This window comes from Periplaneta americana, chromosome 15 (genome assembly GCF_040183065.1).
Source record: "Periplaneta americana isolate PAMFEO1 chromosome 15, P.americana_PAMFEO1_priV1, whole genome shotgun sequence".
Taxonomy (NCBI): domain Eukaryota; kingdom Metazoa; phylum Arthropoda; class Insecta; order Blattodea; family Blattidae; genus Periplaneta; species Periplaneta americana.
The window spans coordinates 16,052,482-16,074,984 of record NC_091131.1 but is presented as its reverse complement, the minus strand read 5'-3'; the positions used below and the strand labels follow the sequence as shown (position 1 = coordinate 16,074,984).

General features: G+C 35.1%; 1 protein-coding gene across 1 annotated transcript in view; it reads left to right on the top strand.

The window, feature by feature from the left end:
- Positions 1 to 3,494: 3,494 nt before the first annotated feature.
- LOC138714678 (uncharacterized) overlaps positions 3,495 to 22,503 on the top strand; it is a 41,001-nt gene continuing 21,992 nt past the window's right edge. Inside the window, exons 1-6 of the mRNA XM_069846741.1 lie at positions 3,495 to 3,620; positions 6,708 to 7,019; positions 11,288 to 11,497; positions 13,016 to 13,132; positions 15,038 to 15,298; positions 21,695 to 22,051. Of these exons, the coding sequence (XP_069702842.1) occupies positions 3,539 to 3,620; positions 6,708 to 7,019; positions 11,288 to 11,497; positions 13,016 to 13,132; positions 15,038 to 15,298; positions 21,695 to 22,051 (1,339 nt within the window). The 5' untranslated portion in view covers positions 3,495 to 3,538. The remainder of the gene's footprint in view (positions 3,621 to 6,707; positions 7,020 to 11,287; positions 11,498 to 13,015; positions 13,133 to 15,037; positions 15,299 to 21,694; positions 22,052 to 22,503) is intronic.

The following is a 22,503-nucleotide window of genomic DNA, read 5'->3' as shown; positions in this document are numbered from 1 at the left end:
TATTTATTTAATTGTTTATTTATTTATTTATTTACTTATTTATTTATTTACTTATTTATTTATGTATTTATTTATTTACTTATTTATTTATTTATTCACTTATTTACTTATTTATTTATTTACTTATTTACTTACTTATTTATTTATGCATTTATTTATATATTTACTTATTTACTTATTTATTTATGTATTTATTTAATTACATATTTACTTATTTATTTATTTATTTATTTATGTATTTATTTAATTACTTATTTACTTATTTATCTATTTCTTTATTTACTTATTTATTTATTTATTTACTTATTTACTTATTCATTTATTTACTTATTTATTTATTTACTTATTTATTTATTTACTTATTTATTTATGCATTTATTTATTTACTTATTTATTTATTTACTTATTTATTTACTTATGTATTTATTTATTTATTTATTTATTTATTTACTTATTTATTTATTTATTTATTTACTTACTTATTTATTTATTTACTTATTTATTTATTTACTTATTTATTTATTTACTTATTTACTTATTTCTTTATTTATTTACTTATTTATTTATGTAAATATTTATTTATTTATTTATTTATTTATTTATTTATTTATTTATTTATTTATTTATTTATTTATTTATTTATCACCTACAGTTGATACGCACCTAACTCCACACGTTTTGCAGCTTTATATACTTTGGAATTACATAACGCATACTGATTTCGCATATTTACTTCAAATCATCTTGGGATATTTATTGGGTAAAACGTAAATTAAAACCATGAACCATGATTTCGACAGGTTATATATTTGATAATAATCTTGGCAGTTACTATTTTCAATTTCATCACTGCTAGGAGCAACATTATTTTAAAGATCCAAATTAATTATTAACAAAATTAATAATTTAATTATCAGTTACAGGGTAAAGAAACATGAAGAAAGCTAAATACGTATTTACTAATTGAGAACCGTTTTTGCAAAACTTGCTAACTGAAAAATTAAATTTTACAGGAGAGAAAAAACACTATGGTAAGGAAGTTTTGCTGTAACTCTCACTTAGAAGAAAGCAAGTTTTGAAAAAACGATCACACTTTGACACACTACGATTAAGAAAAATAATCCAATTTTACTAAGACGCCTCATACATCATGTAGAGGCCTTATATTAACGAATCCATCAAAATCTCAATTTTGCAAATTTTGCAATTTTGCAAATCTTTTTGCTACAAATGAGGACGAGCTGCAATACTCAATACATCAGCTGAATATAATAGCACAAAATTTCAATATGAAAATTTCCCCAAAGAAAACAAAAATTATGGCGTTCCAAGGTAAACAGCCAGTTAGGAGTAGAATTTGCACTGGAACCCAAACATTAGAACAGGTAAACTCATTTAAATATTTAGGTTATAATTTGACATATTAACCTGTTACTGATATATCTGAAAATATTCAACATTTTAATGGAGTCTTAAGAACCATCAACCAGGTTTTCACAACCACGAAAACCCAAAAACATACCAGGTTAAAAAAAGCATATAAAGTTCTAGCAAGACCTGTCCTCATGTATGGTAGTGAGGCCTGGACTGTCCGAAACTCAGATGTTCAACGCCTAACAACTGCGGAAATGAAATTTCTGAGGAGGACTGCCGGCTACAGCTTGCTTGACCACAAAAGGAATGAACTAATAACAAAAGAATTGAAAATTACACCTATTTATGAACATCTCAACCACTATAGACAAAAATGGCTTAACCATGTCAATAGGATGGACCGTTCCAGACTCCCAAGACAAATTCTCCGCTATATACCACATGGAAGACGATCTTTCGGACGCCCCCTGAAAAGATGGACGGAGACCGTAACAGGCCACTAGGCCTAATACCTGCAAGGACGATGATGAAATGCGCACACACCGTGCATGGGGTAAGAAACATTACTTGTCTTTACTATAAGCTGCGATGGATTTCTGTCTCTTCTTACACTTCATAATATGATATCTGTCACATAGTTCTGAGCATAAAACACACACACACTTATCATTTGGTTCGTGTTAAGTCTTGTTGCCGCACACCTTGTGGTGGAAGCCATGGGTTGCCAATCTTGTCGTCACGTGTCTCATTTCATGATTAGCTTCCGTCCATGTCCTATCTTGCACCGCACACGTTGCGTAGAATTCCTCCGATATGCTGGTTTTCTTCTCGTGCAGATCTTGTAGGAGCCGTTTGTAGGCGTCGTTCGCTGGGAGCATTATTTCGCACCTTAGGTCCTCTATCAAAAAGGTCTCTCTGGTTAGTTCGTACACTAGTCTCGATCTTGCGTTCTGTGGTAGTCCTAGAGCTCTCTTCAAATACCTAGCTTTCACCCGGTCTAGTTCTTCCATCTGTTTGTATGTGAGGTATTCTAGGCCATACGTCAGGACGGGTAATATCTTTATCCGGAACAGGTCCATAGCTGTGCTGATCGATAATTGTGTCATGTTCCTAATTTCATTCATGGCTCTTGTGGCCGCCATTACTCTCAATCTTATGTGTAGCCTGAAACTTTTCCCAGTCGTCTGAATTGTAATTCCTAGATATTAAAATCGCTTGTCCTTTTGAGTTGTTTGCCATTGCATTTTACATTTTCTTCTTCGGTGAGTCTTCCTCCTTTCCTGAACACTACCAGTTCCGTCTTCTCTTCGTTTATCTTGATGTCGTTTCGTTCCGCCCATTTGTTCAGCGTGTCTAGTGCTGATTGTATATTGTCTAAGTCTGTCGCTGCGATGGCCATGTCGTCGGCGTAGATGTACGTACTTACTCCTTCCATTCCTTTCGTGACATCATGTGTCAGGACATTAAACAGTATCGGGCTGAGCGGGTCTCCTTGGAGGATGCCGTTCGTCTGCGGTAGCCAGTCGGATGTGCCTACTCCGTCATCTATCTGGATGTAGTTTTCTGCTAGGATATTTGATATCAGGGTTGTCGTACTTGTTTTGCCAATTAGGTCCTCCAGTTTGTCTACTAGTATTCTTCTGTTGACTAGGTCAAAGGCTTTTGAGTAGTCAACGAAGACCACATATAGTTTTCCTTTGGGTTTCCCTGTCGCTTGCTTTATACGATGATGATTATGCAGTTAGCAAGTTTTGGAAAAAAGGTCCTCAATTTTCAAGAAAGAAGTTAAATGACTTTCACAGAGGTAGATACTATGAAGTGCTCATACTTCACCACTATCAGTCGATCTCTCTCGTGCTGTGCAGAAGTAGGCCTAACGTTTCTGTATACTTCGGTTTCGATTGACGTCTGCGTTACACCATAGCTCTAATACCATCACATCCGGAACGTCTTAACTACCCACAAGGATCTTCCTGAAATCTGGGTCTTTTTGTTTGCCTGCTAAAAATCGTACATTAAAAGGAATCAATTGACGCAGACTGTTCGTCAGCGGACTCAGATAGCAAGATAAGATAATTTATACAATATATGGAGACAGCTCGCATGTATCCACGTCATAAAATCGTTCAGAGACTGTAGCGGCTGCAGTGGATAATAATTCATCATGACACACGAGACCTCTCTCAGTCGGATGCTCTTCGCAGCAACAATTATTCTAGCAGCAGTGTTCTTGCACTACGGCGCAGGTAGGTGTAATACATTTTTGTGGAATATGTGGGGCTTTCATTTCAAAACTTCCCAATCTAAATAACTACATTGCTCAAAAACTCTAAGGGACAATTACAACTTGTACCACATTTTTTATATATTATTTTATGCTCGACCATGCCGAATGTAGTAATTATACACCTGGTAGCAGCCCTTTAATGGACCTCATTAAAGTACACCTATTCATTATAGTTCAGTTGTTCCACCAATCAGAAAATACCATTGTAGCAATATGAAAGCGCAAGTCTCGATTATTCTCGGATATGCAATCGGAAGACAACAATTAATCAATAAATCACCTATATTTGAAATAAAGTCAGTTCTGTTACTATAATAATTAGCGTTAATTGTAAATAATATTCAAATAAATTCAATTTGTCATCTCGTTTTTCAATGTCCAATTCAATTTCAAGGTTATATCAAGATTAATGTTTATTTTACTCTCTAGATTATATCAAGGTCAATGTCGACATTTGTTTCTCGGAAAAAATCAATACTTTCGCGTCTGCGCACATCTCACAATTTACGAGGTATTGCACAAGGTCAGTTCCGCTCCTCAGTCAGATAAGAATAACATGAATACTTATGAATAATTTCAAGTTAGAAATATGGTCGAGCATAAAAATTCGTATGAAACTTGACTATAATTGTAATTAAGATGCTCGTATGAAAAATATGAAACTCGCTTGCGCTCGTTTCATAAACATACTCGCGTCTTAATTACTACCATTATAGGCTCGTTGCATAATGTACTATTATGCTACATTTCTGATTATGACCTCAGTAAAATAGCGTTGCCATGACAATATTTAGAACAATTAATCGTTTATTTTATATATTTTCATAGATATTATACTGTTGAAGGTCTTTATGCTTGGTTCTTAAATGTAACATTTTTAAGATATATTTTTGTTTTCTTACTGGAATCATACGAAGTCATTTTATTTAATCATCGAAGGTCGGCATTTCACAACTTCTGAAATGCTCATAACTGTTGGAATGATAAAAGGTGGTCAAAGCCAAGCTCGTGTTGCTCGAATATTGAACACGTCAAGGTGTGTTATTCACCGATTATGGCTACGTTATCAAGTCGCAGGTGATGTTAAGGAACATCATCAAGGCCGAGGAAGGAAAACAACAGCACGGCAGTATCGATTTCTGGTTCTACACACGGACTATCACTGCCTGGCAAGCTTTACCTGTCCTCCAGTACACTCACGGAGTTGTAAATGACCGGATTATAAGAAACCGAATTCATGAACCACCACTCTTCTCACGACGGCCTCTCAGAGTACCAGCTTTTCGGAGAAACAATCGAGCAGCGAGTCTAAAGCTGGGTCCACACTATATAACAAAATACGTTATATAACAAAGTTATATAACTTGTTGCAGGAACGGGAAGAAAATGTTATAAATTATAACATGAGTTGTTTTGTGTTACGCTTAAAGAAGTTTAATCTTTATTTATATCTTTGAAGGATATTAGTTTAAAATTAACTTAAAGCCTTTAAAAGATATTTATCACTGCCAACTGAGCTACCCGGGAACTCCACCCGACACCGTCCCAACTTTTCCCTTTATATCCACACAACTCGCGTGGGCTGACGAAACGCCAGAAACCCACATCGAGTGCACACAATCGCTGTGTGACTTGAAATTGTGGTTTTCTGTTAACGTACACAGTGACGTATATATTATGCAAATCTAGTCCATCAGGTAATGCTCCCTGTAAAGCAGATTTGAATAATTTCATGAAATTGAAAGACTAGATTTGCATAATATATACGTCACTGTGTACGTTAACAGAAAACCAGAATTCCAAGTCACACAGAGATTGTGTGCACTCGATGTGGGTCTCTGGCGTTTCGTCAGCCCACGCGAGTTGTGTGGATATAAAGTGAAAAGTTGGGACGGTGTCGGGTGGAGTTCCCGGGTAGCTCAGTTGGCAGAGCACTGGTACGCTCAACCAGAAGTCCCGGGATCGATATCCGGCTCCGGAACAATTTTTCCCTTGAAATTATTCAAATCTGCTTTACAGGGAGCTTTACCTGAAAGACTAGATTTGCATTTCAGTTATTGTTTAGTTTTCAACATAAAAAATAAAAACAATCACTTAAATTTACTTGATTTGTTTGTTAGTCAAGGTAACTTACTCCTTAGATCAGGTAATATCCATTTCACTGCTATGAATAATAAACTGAAGCACATCACTAGTCTCTTCCTTAGTTATTTTTTCAGAGGTCCGCAGAAGATGCTCCTTTTTCTATTAAAAGCTTCCTTTACCACTGCTATCCTTCTTTTGACTTCCTGGTAGGGACTCATGTTATTACTTATAGTACAAGCATGTAGTATAGGAAGTAAAGGGTGCGTCAGAAAGAACGGATGGATTTCAAACTATCGATACGCAACGAGGAGAGAGATATAGTGAGGGGGACCACGACTGTTGGGTCAGCCATAGAATGCAGTTTCAGTTGAGAATATGGTGTTGGTCTGGTGTACAACGTGCTTTCATCGTAGAGACATTTTTGAAAAATGAAGAGTCTGTGATCGCCACTCAGGACTCATTTCGACATCGGATGTCACGCTAGGATTCCAACTCGGAATACAATTTTGCGGTGGGTGGCTTCATTTCGTATCATAGGTTCAACATTAAAGAAGAAATCACCTGGACGAAATTCTATTGCACTGAGATTGTCCGAGGCTACGGTATGATCTCGCGCCCTGCGACTTCTTTCTTTGGGACCATTTGAAGGCGTAAGTTTGTAAACATCGATCACATACACTGGACGAACTGAAGACAGCGATTCGTGAAGAAATCGTGGCAATTACACCAGCTATGACTGTGAAAGTGATGGCGAACATCAGAAAACGCCTCGATGCCTGTATTGAAAGCCAAGGACATCATATGGATAATGTTGTTTTCCATAAATAAACTGCATGTATTGGTGAATATGTTGATAACAATAAATTTTTGATTTGATGAATCTTTACAATTTTCTTGCCATGTGAAATCCATCCGTTCTTTCTGACGTACCCTGTATAAAATTATGAACTTATTGTTTCAGCGTATCTGATAAACCCAGTAATTCCGAATGATTCATACGAGTGTATCTTCAACGGCCCCGAGAGCACGGGCGAAATCATAACTACGTGTTCTCTGACGATACCCAATGGAACGACATATGACTTTCAGCCCAATTCTGAGCAAACAGGCGACGAGGTTGATAGGCCTAAGTTCAATTATACAGGGACAGAAGACTACTGCCAGATATTAATGACAAAATGCTTCGATTTCAACAGTCTTGGGATTTACACACTTGAAGTCACATACGAAGACAACACTACGGAAAGCGAGTTATGTGTCGTCACTGCACAAGGTAAGGTTTTAATTTTAATTTTGAAAAATTACTTTTGATTAATGAAAAAAGAGTTACATTTCAGTTTTCCCATAACTTACTTACTTACAAATGGCTTTTAAGGAACCCGAAGGTTCATTGCCGCCCTCACATAAGCCCGCCATCGGTCCCTATCCTGTGCAAGATTAATCCAGTCTCTATCATCATATCCCACCTCCCTCAAATCCATTTTAATATTATCCTCCCATCTACGTCTCGGCCTCCCCAAAGGTCTTTTTCCCTCCGGTCTCCCAACTAACACTCTATATGCATTTCTGGATTCGCCCATACGTGATACATGCCCTGCCCATCTCAAACGTCTGGATTTAATGTTCCTAATTATGTCAGGTGAAGAATACAATGCGTGCAGTTCTGCGTTGTGTAACTTTCTCCATTCTCCCGTAACTTCATCCCGCTTAGCCCCAAATATTTTCCTAAGCACCTTATTCTCAAACACCCTTAACCTATGTTCCTCTCTCAAAGTGAGAGTCCAAGTTTCACAACCATATAGAACAACCGGTAATATAACTGTTTTATAAATTCTAACTTTCAGATTTTTTGACAGCAGACTAGATGATAAAATCTTCTCAACCGAATAATGACACGCATTTCCCATATTTATTCTGCGTTTAATTTCCTCCTGAGTGTCATTTATTTTTGTTACTGTTGCTCCAAGATATTTGAATTTTTCCACCCTTCGAAGGATAAATCTCCAATTTTTATATTTCCATTTCGTACAATATTCTGGCCACGAGACATAATCATATACTTAGTCTTTTCGGGATTTACTTCCAAACCGATCGCTGTACTTGCTTCCAGTAAAATTCCCGTGTTTTCTCTAATCGTTTCTGGATTTTCTCCTAACATATTCACGTCATCCGCATAGACAAGAAGCTGATGTAACCCGTTCAATTCCAAACCCTGCCTGTTATCCTGAACTTTCCTAATGGCATATTCTAAAGCGAAGTTAAAAAGTAAAGGTGATAGTGCATCTCCTTGTTTTAGCCCGCAGTGAATTGGAAAATCATCAGATAGAAACTGACCTATATGGACTCTGCTGTATGTTTCACTGAGACACATTTTAATTAATCGAACAAGTTTCTTGGTAATACCAAATTCATTAAGAATATCATATAATACTTCCTTCTTAACCGAGTCATATGCCTTTTTGAAATCTATGAATAACTGATGTACTGTACCCTTATACTCCCATTTCTTCTCCATTATCTGTCGAATACAAACAATCTGATCAATAGTCGATCTATTACGTCTAAAACCGCACTGATGATCCCCGATAATTTCATCTACGTACGGAGCTAATCTTCTCAAAAGAATCAGTTTTCCCAAAGCATGTGAAATATGAGTCATTTGATATAAACTTCTTCTTTTTCTTGAGGTACAAATGAGAGAAATGCAGCTTCATATAAATTGCACAGAGTAAACACTCATGTCATTGATTTAGTGGAGTTAGTCATACAGGTTTTTTAAACAGAAAAGATAAATAAAATTTTGTTCCTTTTGACTTATATTTCGAGAAAAGTAAAATGTTTTAAATGAAACTTTAAGTAGCGCATTTGAAGAAAACTATTGACTAAATTTCCAATATCCTCAGTGAATTTAAGAGAGCAGTGATTTCTGATAAAAATTATTGAACGAATTTTAACTTTGTGTCTTAAATTTGCAGAAATTTGATCCGAATTTTAAATTTTCGATTCTCAGCGCAATTTTAAAATGTACGGAACCGTGATAAAGCTGTAAAATATTATTACCTGCAGTCATCAGATACGTAGAGCTCCCCCGTACGTTTTTTTCAGCGACGGAGGAGAAAATTTCAATTTTGCAGGCCTCAGTCACACCCGATGACGCCGGGAATGTAGGCCTATCTTAAAATATGGATCACGACAGCAAAGTTTTCTATTCAGACTTGCTAAGTATTTAGATTAGTATGTGTAAGTATTTAAAGTGTATTCTGATAATGCTTAGGTTTTTAGAGCATATTTTTACACTTCTTTTATTCGTCTTTTTGTTTTATTTATCTTTTTTGCTAGCTGTAGCTGCCACCAGATAAAAACCCATTCGTAGCGAATTAATATTCATTACTTCGAAATTGGGCATTTTAGCGTGCAAACATATTTCTATGATGCTGATATTAAAGATTTTAATTTCATATCACAATTATTGAAGAGTGTATTCCCAAAACGCATTCAGTCCATTTTTATGAAAGGACAGGGTTAGTTTTTTTTTATCCACTGGTCTACAGTCTGAGAGAGTTTTCAAATGACATGCACAATAAGACAAATTTTTACACAAGGATTGGCGTTGTTTTGGAAGAAAACAAGCTTAAAATATAATGATAGAGGTCTCAAACATATATTATATATACACACAGGGTGGCCCACATAAAATGTTACAAGCTAATATCTATTAAATGGATCAATATAACTAAATCCCTACTTTTCCTACACAGTTTTCGGAGGAAGGAGCCTTCATGATAGTTTCATGGACAACATTTGAGCGTCCCCCAAAATGGGATTCCGGGGGAGTAATTTCAGAATTTTAAATGGAACGATGATATAACTTTTAGATATTTTGATTGTCCTAAACAAATTAAGCAACTTTTGTTTAAAATATTTTTTCTGTACTGAAATTGTGAAATAATACCGGGTGTTTCAAACGAGAAATATCCGATACAGATAAATAATAATAAACCACGATATAACTTTACATAATTTGTATTAATTGCTCAAAATAACCTTAACATCTAAACGCATAGTAGATCTTTTCTAAAAAAATTTCAGTTTGATTTATTTCGGTATTATGATTTCAAAGCCTTCTCAAATCTCAAAATATGTCGCTGGCCATGTTGATTGTTTAGTGTGGCATTTATAGATCCAGAAATATGGCACTTTATGATGTGAAAGTGAATGCAGGAGTAAGTGTTAAATGTTAAATGAGAAAAGAAATTTGATGACAGGTGGATTGGACGTGCTGGACTTGTTGCATGGCCACCTCGCTCACCCGATGTAACACCACTGGATTATTTGGGGGGGGGGCGAACATAAAACAAAAAGTCATGTTTACATCACCTTCAACAATAGAGGATGTGAAACGTTGAATTAGTGAAGCTTGTCGCACTGTTAGCCCTGTATTTTCTTAAATGTTAGAGAAAACCTTTCCACAAGAATCACCAAGTGCTTAGATATTAGAGGAGGCTACTTTTAGCACTTAATGACATAATGTAAAGTAAATACCTTGGTATTTATTGATTTCCTTATTTATTTTGTAATCTTTTCTACTACTGCATAATTCAATTAAAAAAAGTGTTTCAATAAAAGTTGCTTAGTTTATTGAGGAGAACAAAAATATTTAAAAAAGATCCATGGTTTCATTTAAAATTCTGAAAATGAACCCGGCGCCCCTAAAGGAGGCCTGAGGAAATATTGCTCATATCACAGTTTGGAAGACCCCTTTCTCCAATAAAATTTAAAAGACAAAGCATTCGGTTTTATCTATTCATTTAAGAGATATTAACTTGTAACACTTTATGTGGGCCATCCTGTTTATACACAAATTCCACAATTTGGGACATCTGGCCGAAATCTACGGCTGATCACTAGGATCCAGAATACAAAGCAGAGGTTAAATTAAAAATACAATATGATTGCGGAGAGAATACGGAACAATGATAAATTTAAAAATAAAGTATAATTTGATTTCAGAGAAACATGAGAAGAAAATACATTGAAGAGTAATGAAATTAAATAAAAAGAAAACAAATTACATACTATTATACAAGTGATTGTGTAAAATGGATAATTAATCTCTCAATAACATGAGACAAATTTTGTTAATGTCCTCATTAGAAAATTTAAGAGAAAGGAGAATGATTTTGGTTAACTTAAATGCAGTTCCCCTAGCGCCAAAAAGAAGTCCTTCACTTCCCATGTATTAATATTCATTTTGTATCTCTCACTGAAGTGACGAATACATGGGTTGTAAATAGATTTTTTTCATCGTTAACGTTATTGGCTCAAAACGGACAGTGGGGTCAAGAATGAGGCTTCTTTGATTACGGCGATCGATGGCTATAATGCCTGCTCTTCTCGTTGACCCATTCTCAGCCAAGCAGTGCAAATGGACTAAGATACAACGTCTTTGGGACTGAGCGAGTTTTTGTATCACACTCTTCAATTATAGATCTATCATATAACATCAATAATTAATATGCTAAACATTCGTTTCCTTTGTAGCAAGTGCATTTAATTTCATCCCCACGTCAGCGGTGGATGTACTGCCTGACCAGAGTGCATTCTTCAAATTCAGGGACCCCATCATCAATATTATGGGGTGCATCATTCAAACAATATCGGAAACGACACCAGATGAAGCATATCTATACCCCAAAATGAGCAATAGCTCATCCGACCTGCTCTCCTACGTCTCATATTGGGGGAAAGATGGTAAGTTACATAATAAGAAATTCTAGCTCTTGATTTATGTTGGACTGTACTTCGTGATAAACTGTCCTGCAAATGACCTGCAATGACTCCATCCGTAATCAGAGGAGTGCAGAGTTTCCTAGCCAAGGGATACAGCTACTAAGGAAGGTATTATTGGTGCACGGAGATATTTATTCTGAAGTACAAGAATGCTTCAAAAAGTAAGGTGAAATTATTAGTAGGTGTACTTTTACAACTGCTGTCACATGTGAGAGCTCTTGTTACCTCACTTTTTAATGACCCTCGTACATTAGCTAGACAGGTATAAAAATTATGATCTGTCCAAAGCAACTTCCGACCTGACAAATGGTGCCTTTAGCATGTTACCATGGCAACCATTCAAATCAACCAATCACAAGAGACGCGTAACCATGGTAGCGGGACGGTGTTGCCTTGTCTATGTTTACAAGTTGCACGTGAATACCAGGGCCTAGTGGTGAATACAATGGCCGGAATGACTGAGTTGGCTGGTTAACGCGTGATTTGTGTGAATTAAAAATATTATTTAGTTGTATTATTGTTTTAGTGTATCGATAATTATTGTGTTTAAATTATATTACACTATTATCTTCGTTGTCATTGGTGGAGTGTGTGTTTTCTAGTTTCTACTAGAGTTTTTAAATAGATGTCTTGTGCACTGTCGGAAGGAAGGAAAGACAGGCGGAGAATAAAGAATATTGGACAAGGTGCCCCGTTAAAGAGTCAAGCGCGAGAGATGGTGTGTTACGTAAGAGAGTATTTTGACAGGATAAAAGATAACGGCGGGCCTCTTTTACCTTTGGCGCAAGTCGTAATGAGAACTGTTGCTTGTGTTAAAATTAATAAGAGCACTGTTACCAATATTTGAAAAGAAAAAGACGTGCAGATTTTTAATTATAAATATTTTTACAGTTTACAATTTTTTCAACGCCTTTCTAACAATATTACATTGAAGAATACCGACACTCATAAAAGTAGAGGCTTCGTATTAAATTAAAACTATTTTTACAGTTTGCAGTCCTTTCGACGCTTTTCTAACGCTATTTACATTGAAAAATACCGGTACTACTACTACTAATTACTATTATTATTATTATTATTATTATTATTATTATTATTATTATTATTATTATTATTATTATATTATAGGCTAATAAAAATAATAATGTACACAAATTTTAATGCGGTTAGAAATGTATGTGTTCATGTCAGCCGTTCATTACTGCACTCTATCGGCAGCGCGCTCGCTTACAAGAAAGATGGGCAACATGACAACACTGCTCCCCCTTCTGTATAAGCTGTCAAGTCGGAAGTAGTTTTGGTCAAGGTATAATATAGCTATGAAGTATTACTATATTTAAACAATATGACTGTAGTTCAGATCAACTTACAAACTTTTAATCTTTCAATATCTATTTCTGATGTAATTAATATAAATGAACATCTTTCTTTCTCTAAACACTTTGGACTGTCTACCTAGATGTGTGTTTTGTATTTCAGAACCAGGTCACTGTGGGGCTGAGGTCGTATACAATCCTCTTAACGATACGAATTTACGACTGCTGTATTTCAACGAAACCTACTCAATGTATGCTGACCTAGTCATCAATGGTCTCCGTAAGTAGCTATAACCAAGTACCTAATGAACAGTTCAATATTTCCAACTTCTGTGGAGCAAACAAATCATGTAACAGTTTTAGCAAATTTCTAGTTACCTTTCCTTCTTAATCGTAACTGAAGTGTACGAAGCTCCGTAACTGCCTGCAATGCAGCTCCCTACTTACCAGCTCTTTCTTTATATGCTCTAATTGCAAATAAAACAAATGAAGGCTCCTTAATTGTCTGCAATGCAAGTCCCTACTTACCAGCTCTTTCTTCATATGCTCTAATCGCAAATAAAACAAATGAAGGCTCCTTAATTGTCTGCAATGCAGCTCCCTACTTACCAGCTCTTTCTTCATATGCTCTAATCACAAATAAAACAAATGAAGGCTCCTTAATTGCTTGCAATGCAGGTCCCTACTTACCAGCTCTTTCTTTATATGCTCTAATCGCAAATAAAACAAATGAAGGCTCCTTAATTGCTTGCAATGCAGGTCCCTACTTACCAGCTCTTTCTTTATATGCTCTAATCGCAAATAAAACAAATGAAGGCTCCTTAATTGCCTGCAATGCAGGTTCCTACTTACCAGCTCTTTCTTCATATGCTCTAATCGCAAATAAAACAAATGAAGGCTCCTTAATTGCTTGCAATGCAGGTCCCTACTTACCAGCTCTTTCTTTATATGCTCTAATCGCAAATAAAACAAATGAAGGCTCCTTAATTGAACGCAATGCAGCTCCTTAGTTACCAGCTCTTTCTTTATATGCTGTAATCGCAAATAAAACAAATGAAGGCTCCTTAATTGAACGCAATGCAGCTCCCTAGTTACCAGCTCTTTCTTTATATGCTCTAATCGCAAACAAAACAAATGAAGGCTCCTTAATTGAACGCAATGCAGCTCCCTAGTTACCAGCTCTTTCTTTATATGCTCTAATCGCAAATAAAACAAATGAAGGCTCCTTAATTGAACGCAATGCAGCTCCCTAGTTACCAGCTCTTTCTTTATATGCTCTAATCGCAAATAAAACAAATGAAGGCTCCTTAATTGAACGCAATGCAGCTCCCTAGTTACCAGCTCTTTCTTTATATGCTCTAATCGCAAATAAAACAAATGAAGGCTCCTTAATTGACTGCAATGCAGCTCCCTACTTACCAGCTCTTTCTTTATATGCTCTAATCGCAAATAAAACAAATGAAGGCTCCTTAATTGAATGCAATGCAGCTCCCTAGTCACCAATTCTTTCTTATATGCTCTAATCGCAAATGAAACAAATGAAGGCTCCTTAATTGTCTGCAATGCAGCTCCCTACTTACCAGCTCTTTCTTTATATGCTCTAATCGCAAATAAAACAAATGAAGGCTTCTTAATTGCCTGCAATGCTTCTCCCTACTTACCAGATCTTTCTTTATATGCTCTAATCGCAAATAAAACAAATGAAGGCTCCTTAATTGAACACAATGCAGCTCCCTAGTTACCAGCTCTTTCTTTATATGCTGTAATCGCAAATAAAACAAATGAAGGCTCCTTAATTGAATGCAATGCAGCTCCCTAGTTACCAGCTCTTTCTTCATATGCTCTAATCGCAAATAAAACAAATGAAGGCTCCTTAATTGAATGCAATGCAGCTCCCTAGTTACCAGCTCTTTCTTTATATGCTCTAATCGCAAATAAAACAAATGAAGGCTCCTTAATTGACTGCAATGCAGATAGTGTTTTGAAAATGAAGCAAACTAATTTTGTGTTCGTCCATGTTTCAGTTAGCCTAGTTGTATACTGTATGATTAATCATAGATGAAATGTTATTTATCTGGACATAGCTACTGCACATCCAGCATTGAATTTTACTCATACTTGCATGTGCTGATATTAAATAATTCAGTTATTTGTATGTGACTATTTCTCACATTCAATGTTACAGCTACTCCAAAACCGCCGAGACGCAAATTTTTCTGGCATATCGGGAAGACTGAGACGCTGATTGCTGATAGAGACAATATCTCTTTTTGTGAAATGAAAGACCCAAGTAACGTTACTGTGCTGTCACAGGCAACCGATAAGTCATGCCACTATACAAGGTATGGCGCTACAGTCGCCGACGACGGCATCTGGAGAGTTCTCTACTGGCAGAAGGGAGATATACTATCCGAAGTTGTAGAATTTGACATCACTGTATCAAGAGGTACGTTCACTTTTCACAGACATTGTCTCACCTTCAGCTATGTCTTAGGCCCGATTGTATAAACCATTTAATCTTAGATCAGAGGTTAAATTGATCCTTGTTCTAGTTGAACTTGGAATTTTGTGTTGTATAAAGTCTAATCTAAGATTAATTTGTCTCAAACTAAAGTCAACTGTGACTGAAGAAATTTCTCCGATTAAGTTAGATGATCCAAGTTCAGTTATTTCTTTTCTGTTTGAAATATGCGAGTGACAGATTGTGCAAATAAAATATCCATTATTATTATTATTATTATTATTATTATTATCATTATTATTATTAATAGGTATGGTATATATATATATATATATTTTTTTTTTTTCAATTTCTTGCCTTAATACACAAACAATTTTATATTTTATAAGGCTCTATCGTGTTCAGCAGTATCAAATAACATAACCTATAATTATATTATGTTTATAACAACAATTAATTATTAATGGATATTAAAGGTACATTCGTAAATTTTCAATTAACTTTATTACTAAACGAAAATTGTCGTTTTATAAAGCTTTATTATGTTTAGCAGTATCGAACACCATAACATGATAACAATTTAGAGAACAGTCAACCTTCTTCTTATTGTCCGCCATTATTTACATTGCACAAAACAAACCAGTGTCTCCAACAGAGTGTACGGAAAGTCGCCAAAATGTAGTTGAAACGTCGCTAGATTTCTCATTATCAACAAAGAAAGATTAAATTTCGTCACTACGGGGTGCTAAAAAGGTCGCTAAATCCCTATTTAAGCAATATAAAAGTTAAAAGAAATTGTTGTTGAAAAAGAGTTAAAGTCGCTGGATGGGCAACACTGAACAAACCTGTACAACATGGTCCGCGCATCACATATTTCACCTGTTTACGCGATGTTGCCAAATCCTTTTCACGTGAACTTAGATTGCATTTGAACCAAGGTAATTTGATCGCAGAAAAGTTTTATACAATAGAAGAAGTGTTTGAATTCGCCTCACTTTTCGACCTTCGATCAAAGTTGATCTTTAGTCAGGGAGTTTTATACAATTGGGCCTTAATGTACTAACTAAACATACAGTGCAATATAAACAGCAACATTTCCGCACTATAGAGGAAGATCGCATAAATTCAGAAGATACGGAAATTCTGCCACGTGAATCATTATTTTGATAATAGGAAAATGTTGATTGCAAGACACATAGTCGTTTGAAGTGTATAACGTGAGTGTCCACTAACTGTGATATTTCAGGTAATCTTTGCATTCGTTCATTTTACACTGCCTACTCTAGTCAGTTTCAAGCACGATAAAAAATCCGATGTCCCTATACAGTGTGTTCAAAATATTGTAAAAAAATTCGAGGTGTGGTAGGGCCGGGCATTTGGACCCGTTTGAGATAGGAAATGCACGTCCATTTAAGCCTGCTTCCAGAGCAACGTCATTGTAATAGTAATATGCGTTACAAGAGCGGTATGTTGAAGTTTTCATGTTCCAGGAAAAGTTTGAAAAAGCGAAACGTAGTTGAGCTTTTTTAAATTCCGAGAATTGAAAGAAAACATACCGCTCGTGTATCGTACATTATTTTGTGCGAAGATCGTTTATTACATACCTGAAAGACGAATTTATAATTAGTTGCAATGAAATCTCCATCTTGATTTCTGTTCAATGACGGCAAATTTGCAAAACAAAAATATCTACCTTCAACATTGTTGCTTGAAATTTTTTCTGTGTTTACTATACTCCAGCAGGCCGTGATATACGTCTGTCTTTTTTCCCCCAGTCTATAAATGCGAACTTAAAGCAAACGGTAAGGTTATGTAATGATTTATTTTTCATTTTAATATTTTAACAATATTATTTATATAACATATTGCAGTAATAACATCGGCAAGTCTGGAATCTTGTTGATTTTTTCACGGCTTCCTTAATGTTACTTGCATCACGAATGCAGTAACTTTAGTGGAGTTGTAGAGTTTACTTAATTTTTGGAAATATTTAAAAACAATAATTAACAGTGCAATTTAGGTGAAATTGCAGTGGTAAGTTTCCAATTTATAATTATTACTATATTGAACGTCTCTAAAAATAATATGTTAAAAGCCTAAAGCAGTAAAATCAATATGTCACTTAAGCGGTAAGAAGAGGGAAATTGTTATGTGTGTTAGGTTGGGAATACTGAATGTGGAATTTTAGACTTTCCGCGGATTGGTTTTGTGTGGAAACCAAGCAAATACGCACGATCTCGCACAAAAGTGTTAACCCAAATTAAATTTACAAGCAATCCATGTTGAAACAAAGAGCTGTATTAGGACCAATTCAGTGACCGAGTTACGGGAGTAGCAACATTTGAAACAAAACTATATTGATAAAAATGTATTGAAATAGAAGTTATCCAGCAAAGTTTACCGTCATATCTAACACACAAGTATATAAATGCTATAAAGTTAATTATTGCCATATGGTATCTATAGGTAAGAAAGGGTTAACTCCTGTAGGTAGGTAAGTTTCTGTGTCCGTGCAGGAAATAACTAGCAACAATACTATAGGCGAGATATGGCCATCTCAGACTAAGAAACTTCCAGAACCTGAAAACTATATACTACTGTTTCGATAACTTTTTCCAAATGTCGAATATTTGAATTAGTTTATATGTAATCTTAGTGTAATATTTTGAAGATGAATTGATTTGTATTATTACTTTCCATTTTTATCGAAATTTATCAGAATACTTGCACGCACGTAAGGAAATTGTATTTCTTGTTATTTTATACGTGTCTTTGTAGGCAACTTACAAAGGTAGGAAGTGTTCAATATGTTAAAAACTGTTATAGCAATTTTTGTTATATTCCTTGCTATGAAGAAAGTATTACTTCAGTTCACAAATCATACCTCATGCTGTGTTGCAGTATACAACCATGATCGTCCGTGAATTTGTATTAATTGAGAACTAACTTTTAATACAAGAAAAATAGAAGCAAGAGAGTAATTCTTATTTATTTTAAAAACTCTCAGATTTTTTCTGTTTATTATATACCCATAAACCAGTAGTGTCAGAGTTGTAAGCTCCAAAACCGGTTGTGGAGCTAGAGTCGGAGCGTGAACTTGCTTATGTCTGTGGAAACACCTGAGCACACAACGAGTCTAGTGGAGCGCTCCGCTCCGTCTAGTCTCTGTCTGACAGCGCTGCCATAAACGGTCCCCTGCTTTAATGTATTAAAATTTAAGGTAATAATAATAATAATAATAATAATAATAATAATAATAATAATTTATTTAATCTGACAGGATTAAGGCCATAAGGCCTTCTCTTCCATCCTACCAGATAGCACATATAAATACAAAAAAGAAATACAAACACTGATGAAAATGATACAAATTCAGTTAAAGAAGGTCAACAGAGTCAAAAGTACATTATAGAGCTCCCATCGCGCTAATGCAACAAAAAGAAAGAAAACAGAGATAGCAATGATGATATTGATAACTGACAATAATAATAATTATAATAATAATAATAATAATAATAATAATAGTAGTAGTAGTATTAGTAGTAGTAGTAGTAGTAATAATAATAATAATAATAATAATAATAATAATAATAATAATAAATACATTACATATTAATTTTCAATTTTACAAAGGCATAGTTACAATATTTACTATATGTCATGGGTTAAGGTGAAGTTGCTCAACCTGACATGTGTTCAACAAGCAATTCCACGAACTAAAATGTGATTTTTAATTTAAATTTGACTTTTGATATTGTCCGACAGTCTCTGACGTGGTCAGGGAGAGAATTCCAGAGGCGTGGAATAGATATGCTGAAAGATGATGAGTAGAAGGATGTTCTGTGCAGAGGAATAGAGAGAAGGTACATGTTCCGGGTTCGAGGTAGTGAAAGGTAAACAAAACGAGATGCTAGGTAAGAGGGTGTGGAGGTGTGGATGATTTTAAATAGTAATAAGAGAGAGTTGAAGAATCTTCTTTCTTTAAGCGGACTCCAAGACAACAATTCTAGTGACGGTGTTACATGATCGAATTTTCTAATGTTACGAACGAAACGAACGCAGATATTGTGAACACGCTGTAGTCTATGGGCAAGATCAGTATTTAGATTCGTGAATACAGAATCGCAATAATCGAAGTGGGGCATCACTAAAGTTTGGATCAGGTTCTTTTTAAGGCTGAGAGGTAAAACATTGGTTAAGTGTTTGAGGGAATGAATTATGGAAAAAGTTTTCTTACATATGTAGGTCACTTGACTTTGAAAATTTAAATTTGAATCTAAATATACCCCTAAATTTTTTACTGTCTTACTATATGTAATTGTAGTATTATTTATTTTTTTTTTTTAATGCAGTGGCTGGATCTATTTTGTTTAATGCTCGTAAGGTAATTCCTTTTTAAAATTTTAGGACATTTTCGTGTAAATTCAAGCGCATTTTATTGGTCACGTTAAGACATTTCATGCTCGACCATGCCGAAATGTAGTAATTATACACCTGGTAGCAGTCCTTTAATGCATGTCACTAAAGTACACCTATTCATTAAAGTTCAGGTTTTCGATTATTCTCGGATATGCAATCGAAAGACAACGAGGGAAACGTCACGGAGGCTGGAAATCCAATACTGTCGCAGAAGGTTATGTCCTGTTACTATAATAATTAGCGTTAATTGTAAATAATATGCAAATAAATTCAATTTGTCATCTCGTTTTTCAATTTTAAATCAATTTCCAGGTTATATCATAATTAGTTCATGTTACATTACATCAAGGCCAATGACATTATTGTTCCTCGGAAAAAATCAATACTTTCGCGTCTGCGCACATCTCACAATTCACGAGCTATGAACAAGGTCACTTCCGATCTTCTGTCAGATACAAATAAAATTAATACCGGTACTTCTGAATAATTTCAAGTTAGAAATATGGTCGAGCATAAAAAGTCGTATGAAACTTGCCTATAATGGTAATTAAGACGCTCGTATGAAAATTATGAAACTCGCTTGCGCTCGTTTCATAAACAAACATGCTTGCGTCCTAATTACTATCATTATAGGCTCGTTGCATAATGTACTATTATGTCATTAACATCAGGCTGTTAATTATTATTATTATTATTATTATTATTATTATTATTATTATTCAGCTACAGGGATTAGGCCTATTGGCCTGTTCCGTCTTCAAGTCTTAAATCATCTGTCCATCTTATTTTCGGTCTTCCGACATTTCTATATCCTGTTGGTGCATAATCCATAATTTGTTTTAGTAATCTGTCATTAGTCATTCTTGTAATATGTTTGTACCAATTTTGTTTCTGATTTTTAATCTTTTCTTCTAAATTAAAAATATTTAATAATCGTCGGATATTTTCGTTTCTTTAATGATCCAATAAAGTATAACCTGCAACACCTCGTAGGAACTTCATTTCACTTACTTGGATTTTTCTTTTTGATGCGCTGTTTAATGACCAGTTTTCTGAGCCGTAAGTTAATAATGGAACTGCTAGGGTTTTGTAAAATTTTAATCGTGTTGAGCGCTGTGTTTTATTTCTTAACGTTCTTCTTATTGTTCCACACATCTGTTGGAATTTGCTCAGCTTACTGTTAATATCTTGTTCACCCAAATAAGATATATTGCAGCCTAAGTAGTTAAAAGAAGATAATCTGTTGTATAGTTCCTTGATTAATAACTATTTTACATCGCCTATGGTTAAGTCCTCTGAAAGCCATTGTTTTAGTTTTGTTATTAGAAATTTTTAGGTTATATCATTCTGTTATTGGCTGGAGCTGGTAAGTTGCCATTTGTAGATCATCCTCAGATTCTGCGATCAATATTTGATCATCGGCAAAAAGCATTGTATTTAATACAGTTGTTCCTAAATTTATACCAAATGCTATTTTATTCTGCCATTCTTCTATAGCTTTATTGAGGTATATATTAAATAATGTTGGAGATAGCGGACAACCTTGCTTCACGCCTTGGTTTACTATTGCTGAATTGCTTATCTGATTACCTACTCTTATCGATATTATTGTCTCATATAAGCTTTTTATGATATTTACCTAATGTTTGGGATATCCTTCTTCATACAATATTTTCCATAATTTGTTCCTTAAGACCTTATCAAAGGCTTTTTCATAGTCTATAAACAATATATATGTTGGGAGATTAAATTCCCTCCTTTTCTGAATTATCTGCTGATCACAAAAACACAGTCAGAACATGATCTTCCTTTTCTAAACCCGCATTGTACTTCATTTAATTTTGTTTCACTAATAATATTTAGGCGTCGAGTTAATATTTTTGCATACATTATTATTATTATTATTATTATTATTATTATTATTATTATCATTATTATTATTGATGTATTACTATCACTCAGCTATGGAGAATTCCGGAGTATGGACCAGTGTAGAGGTGTCTGAGATATACCCCGAGGGCGTGGACCTGCTTTGCAGCATGAGTTCTGGATATGCCCGCTCCTGCTTCTTCGTGCGCCCGGACGGAACCGTCATCGTGCCTCACGAAGGTCTGGGAAACGAGCGGTACCTTTACTACGGCAAAGGGCTGGGGACACCCGATGGCTACGGGAGCAATGCCGAATGTGGGCTCACGATCCGGCCAAAGCTGCAAGACGAGGACCATGGCGAGTGGAAGTGCGTCATGGAATTTGTGTCAACAGACTACGGTACAACAAAATCGAAGATGGCATTCCTGAGCGTCCCTAAAAACACAAGTGGTAAGTCTACCACTACATAGAAAACTACAGTAATATATTCACAAATCTATAAACTTCCAGATTCACACCATTACATGCGTTATAAAGTAATTCACTGTATGTACAGGGACATCATTTTATTTTACTAACATTTTTAATATTAACCTGGCTATACCTTTGGATCAACGATTGTGAACCGGAAACACCGTTGCTACCTCCTTCCACGACTGGAGTTCGATGATACTGGCGTAATATACAAACAAATCATTTTACTAGGTATAGGAGGGAAGAAAAGTAGTTCATCCATTTACGTAAAGTAGAAAATATCGCGATTTTGAGTTTGATAATTTTCATTAGGTTTTTGTTTAATCAAAATGCAGTACAGTATTAACAATGAGTGTTTTTACTCACGAACTCAGCTTTCCATGCGGACGTATTCGTTATGCAGTGTATATTATACTGTCTACAGCACA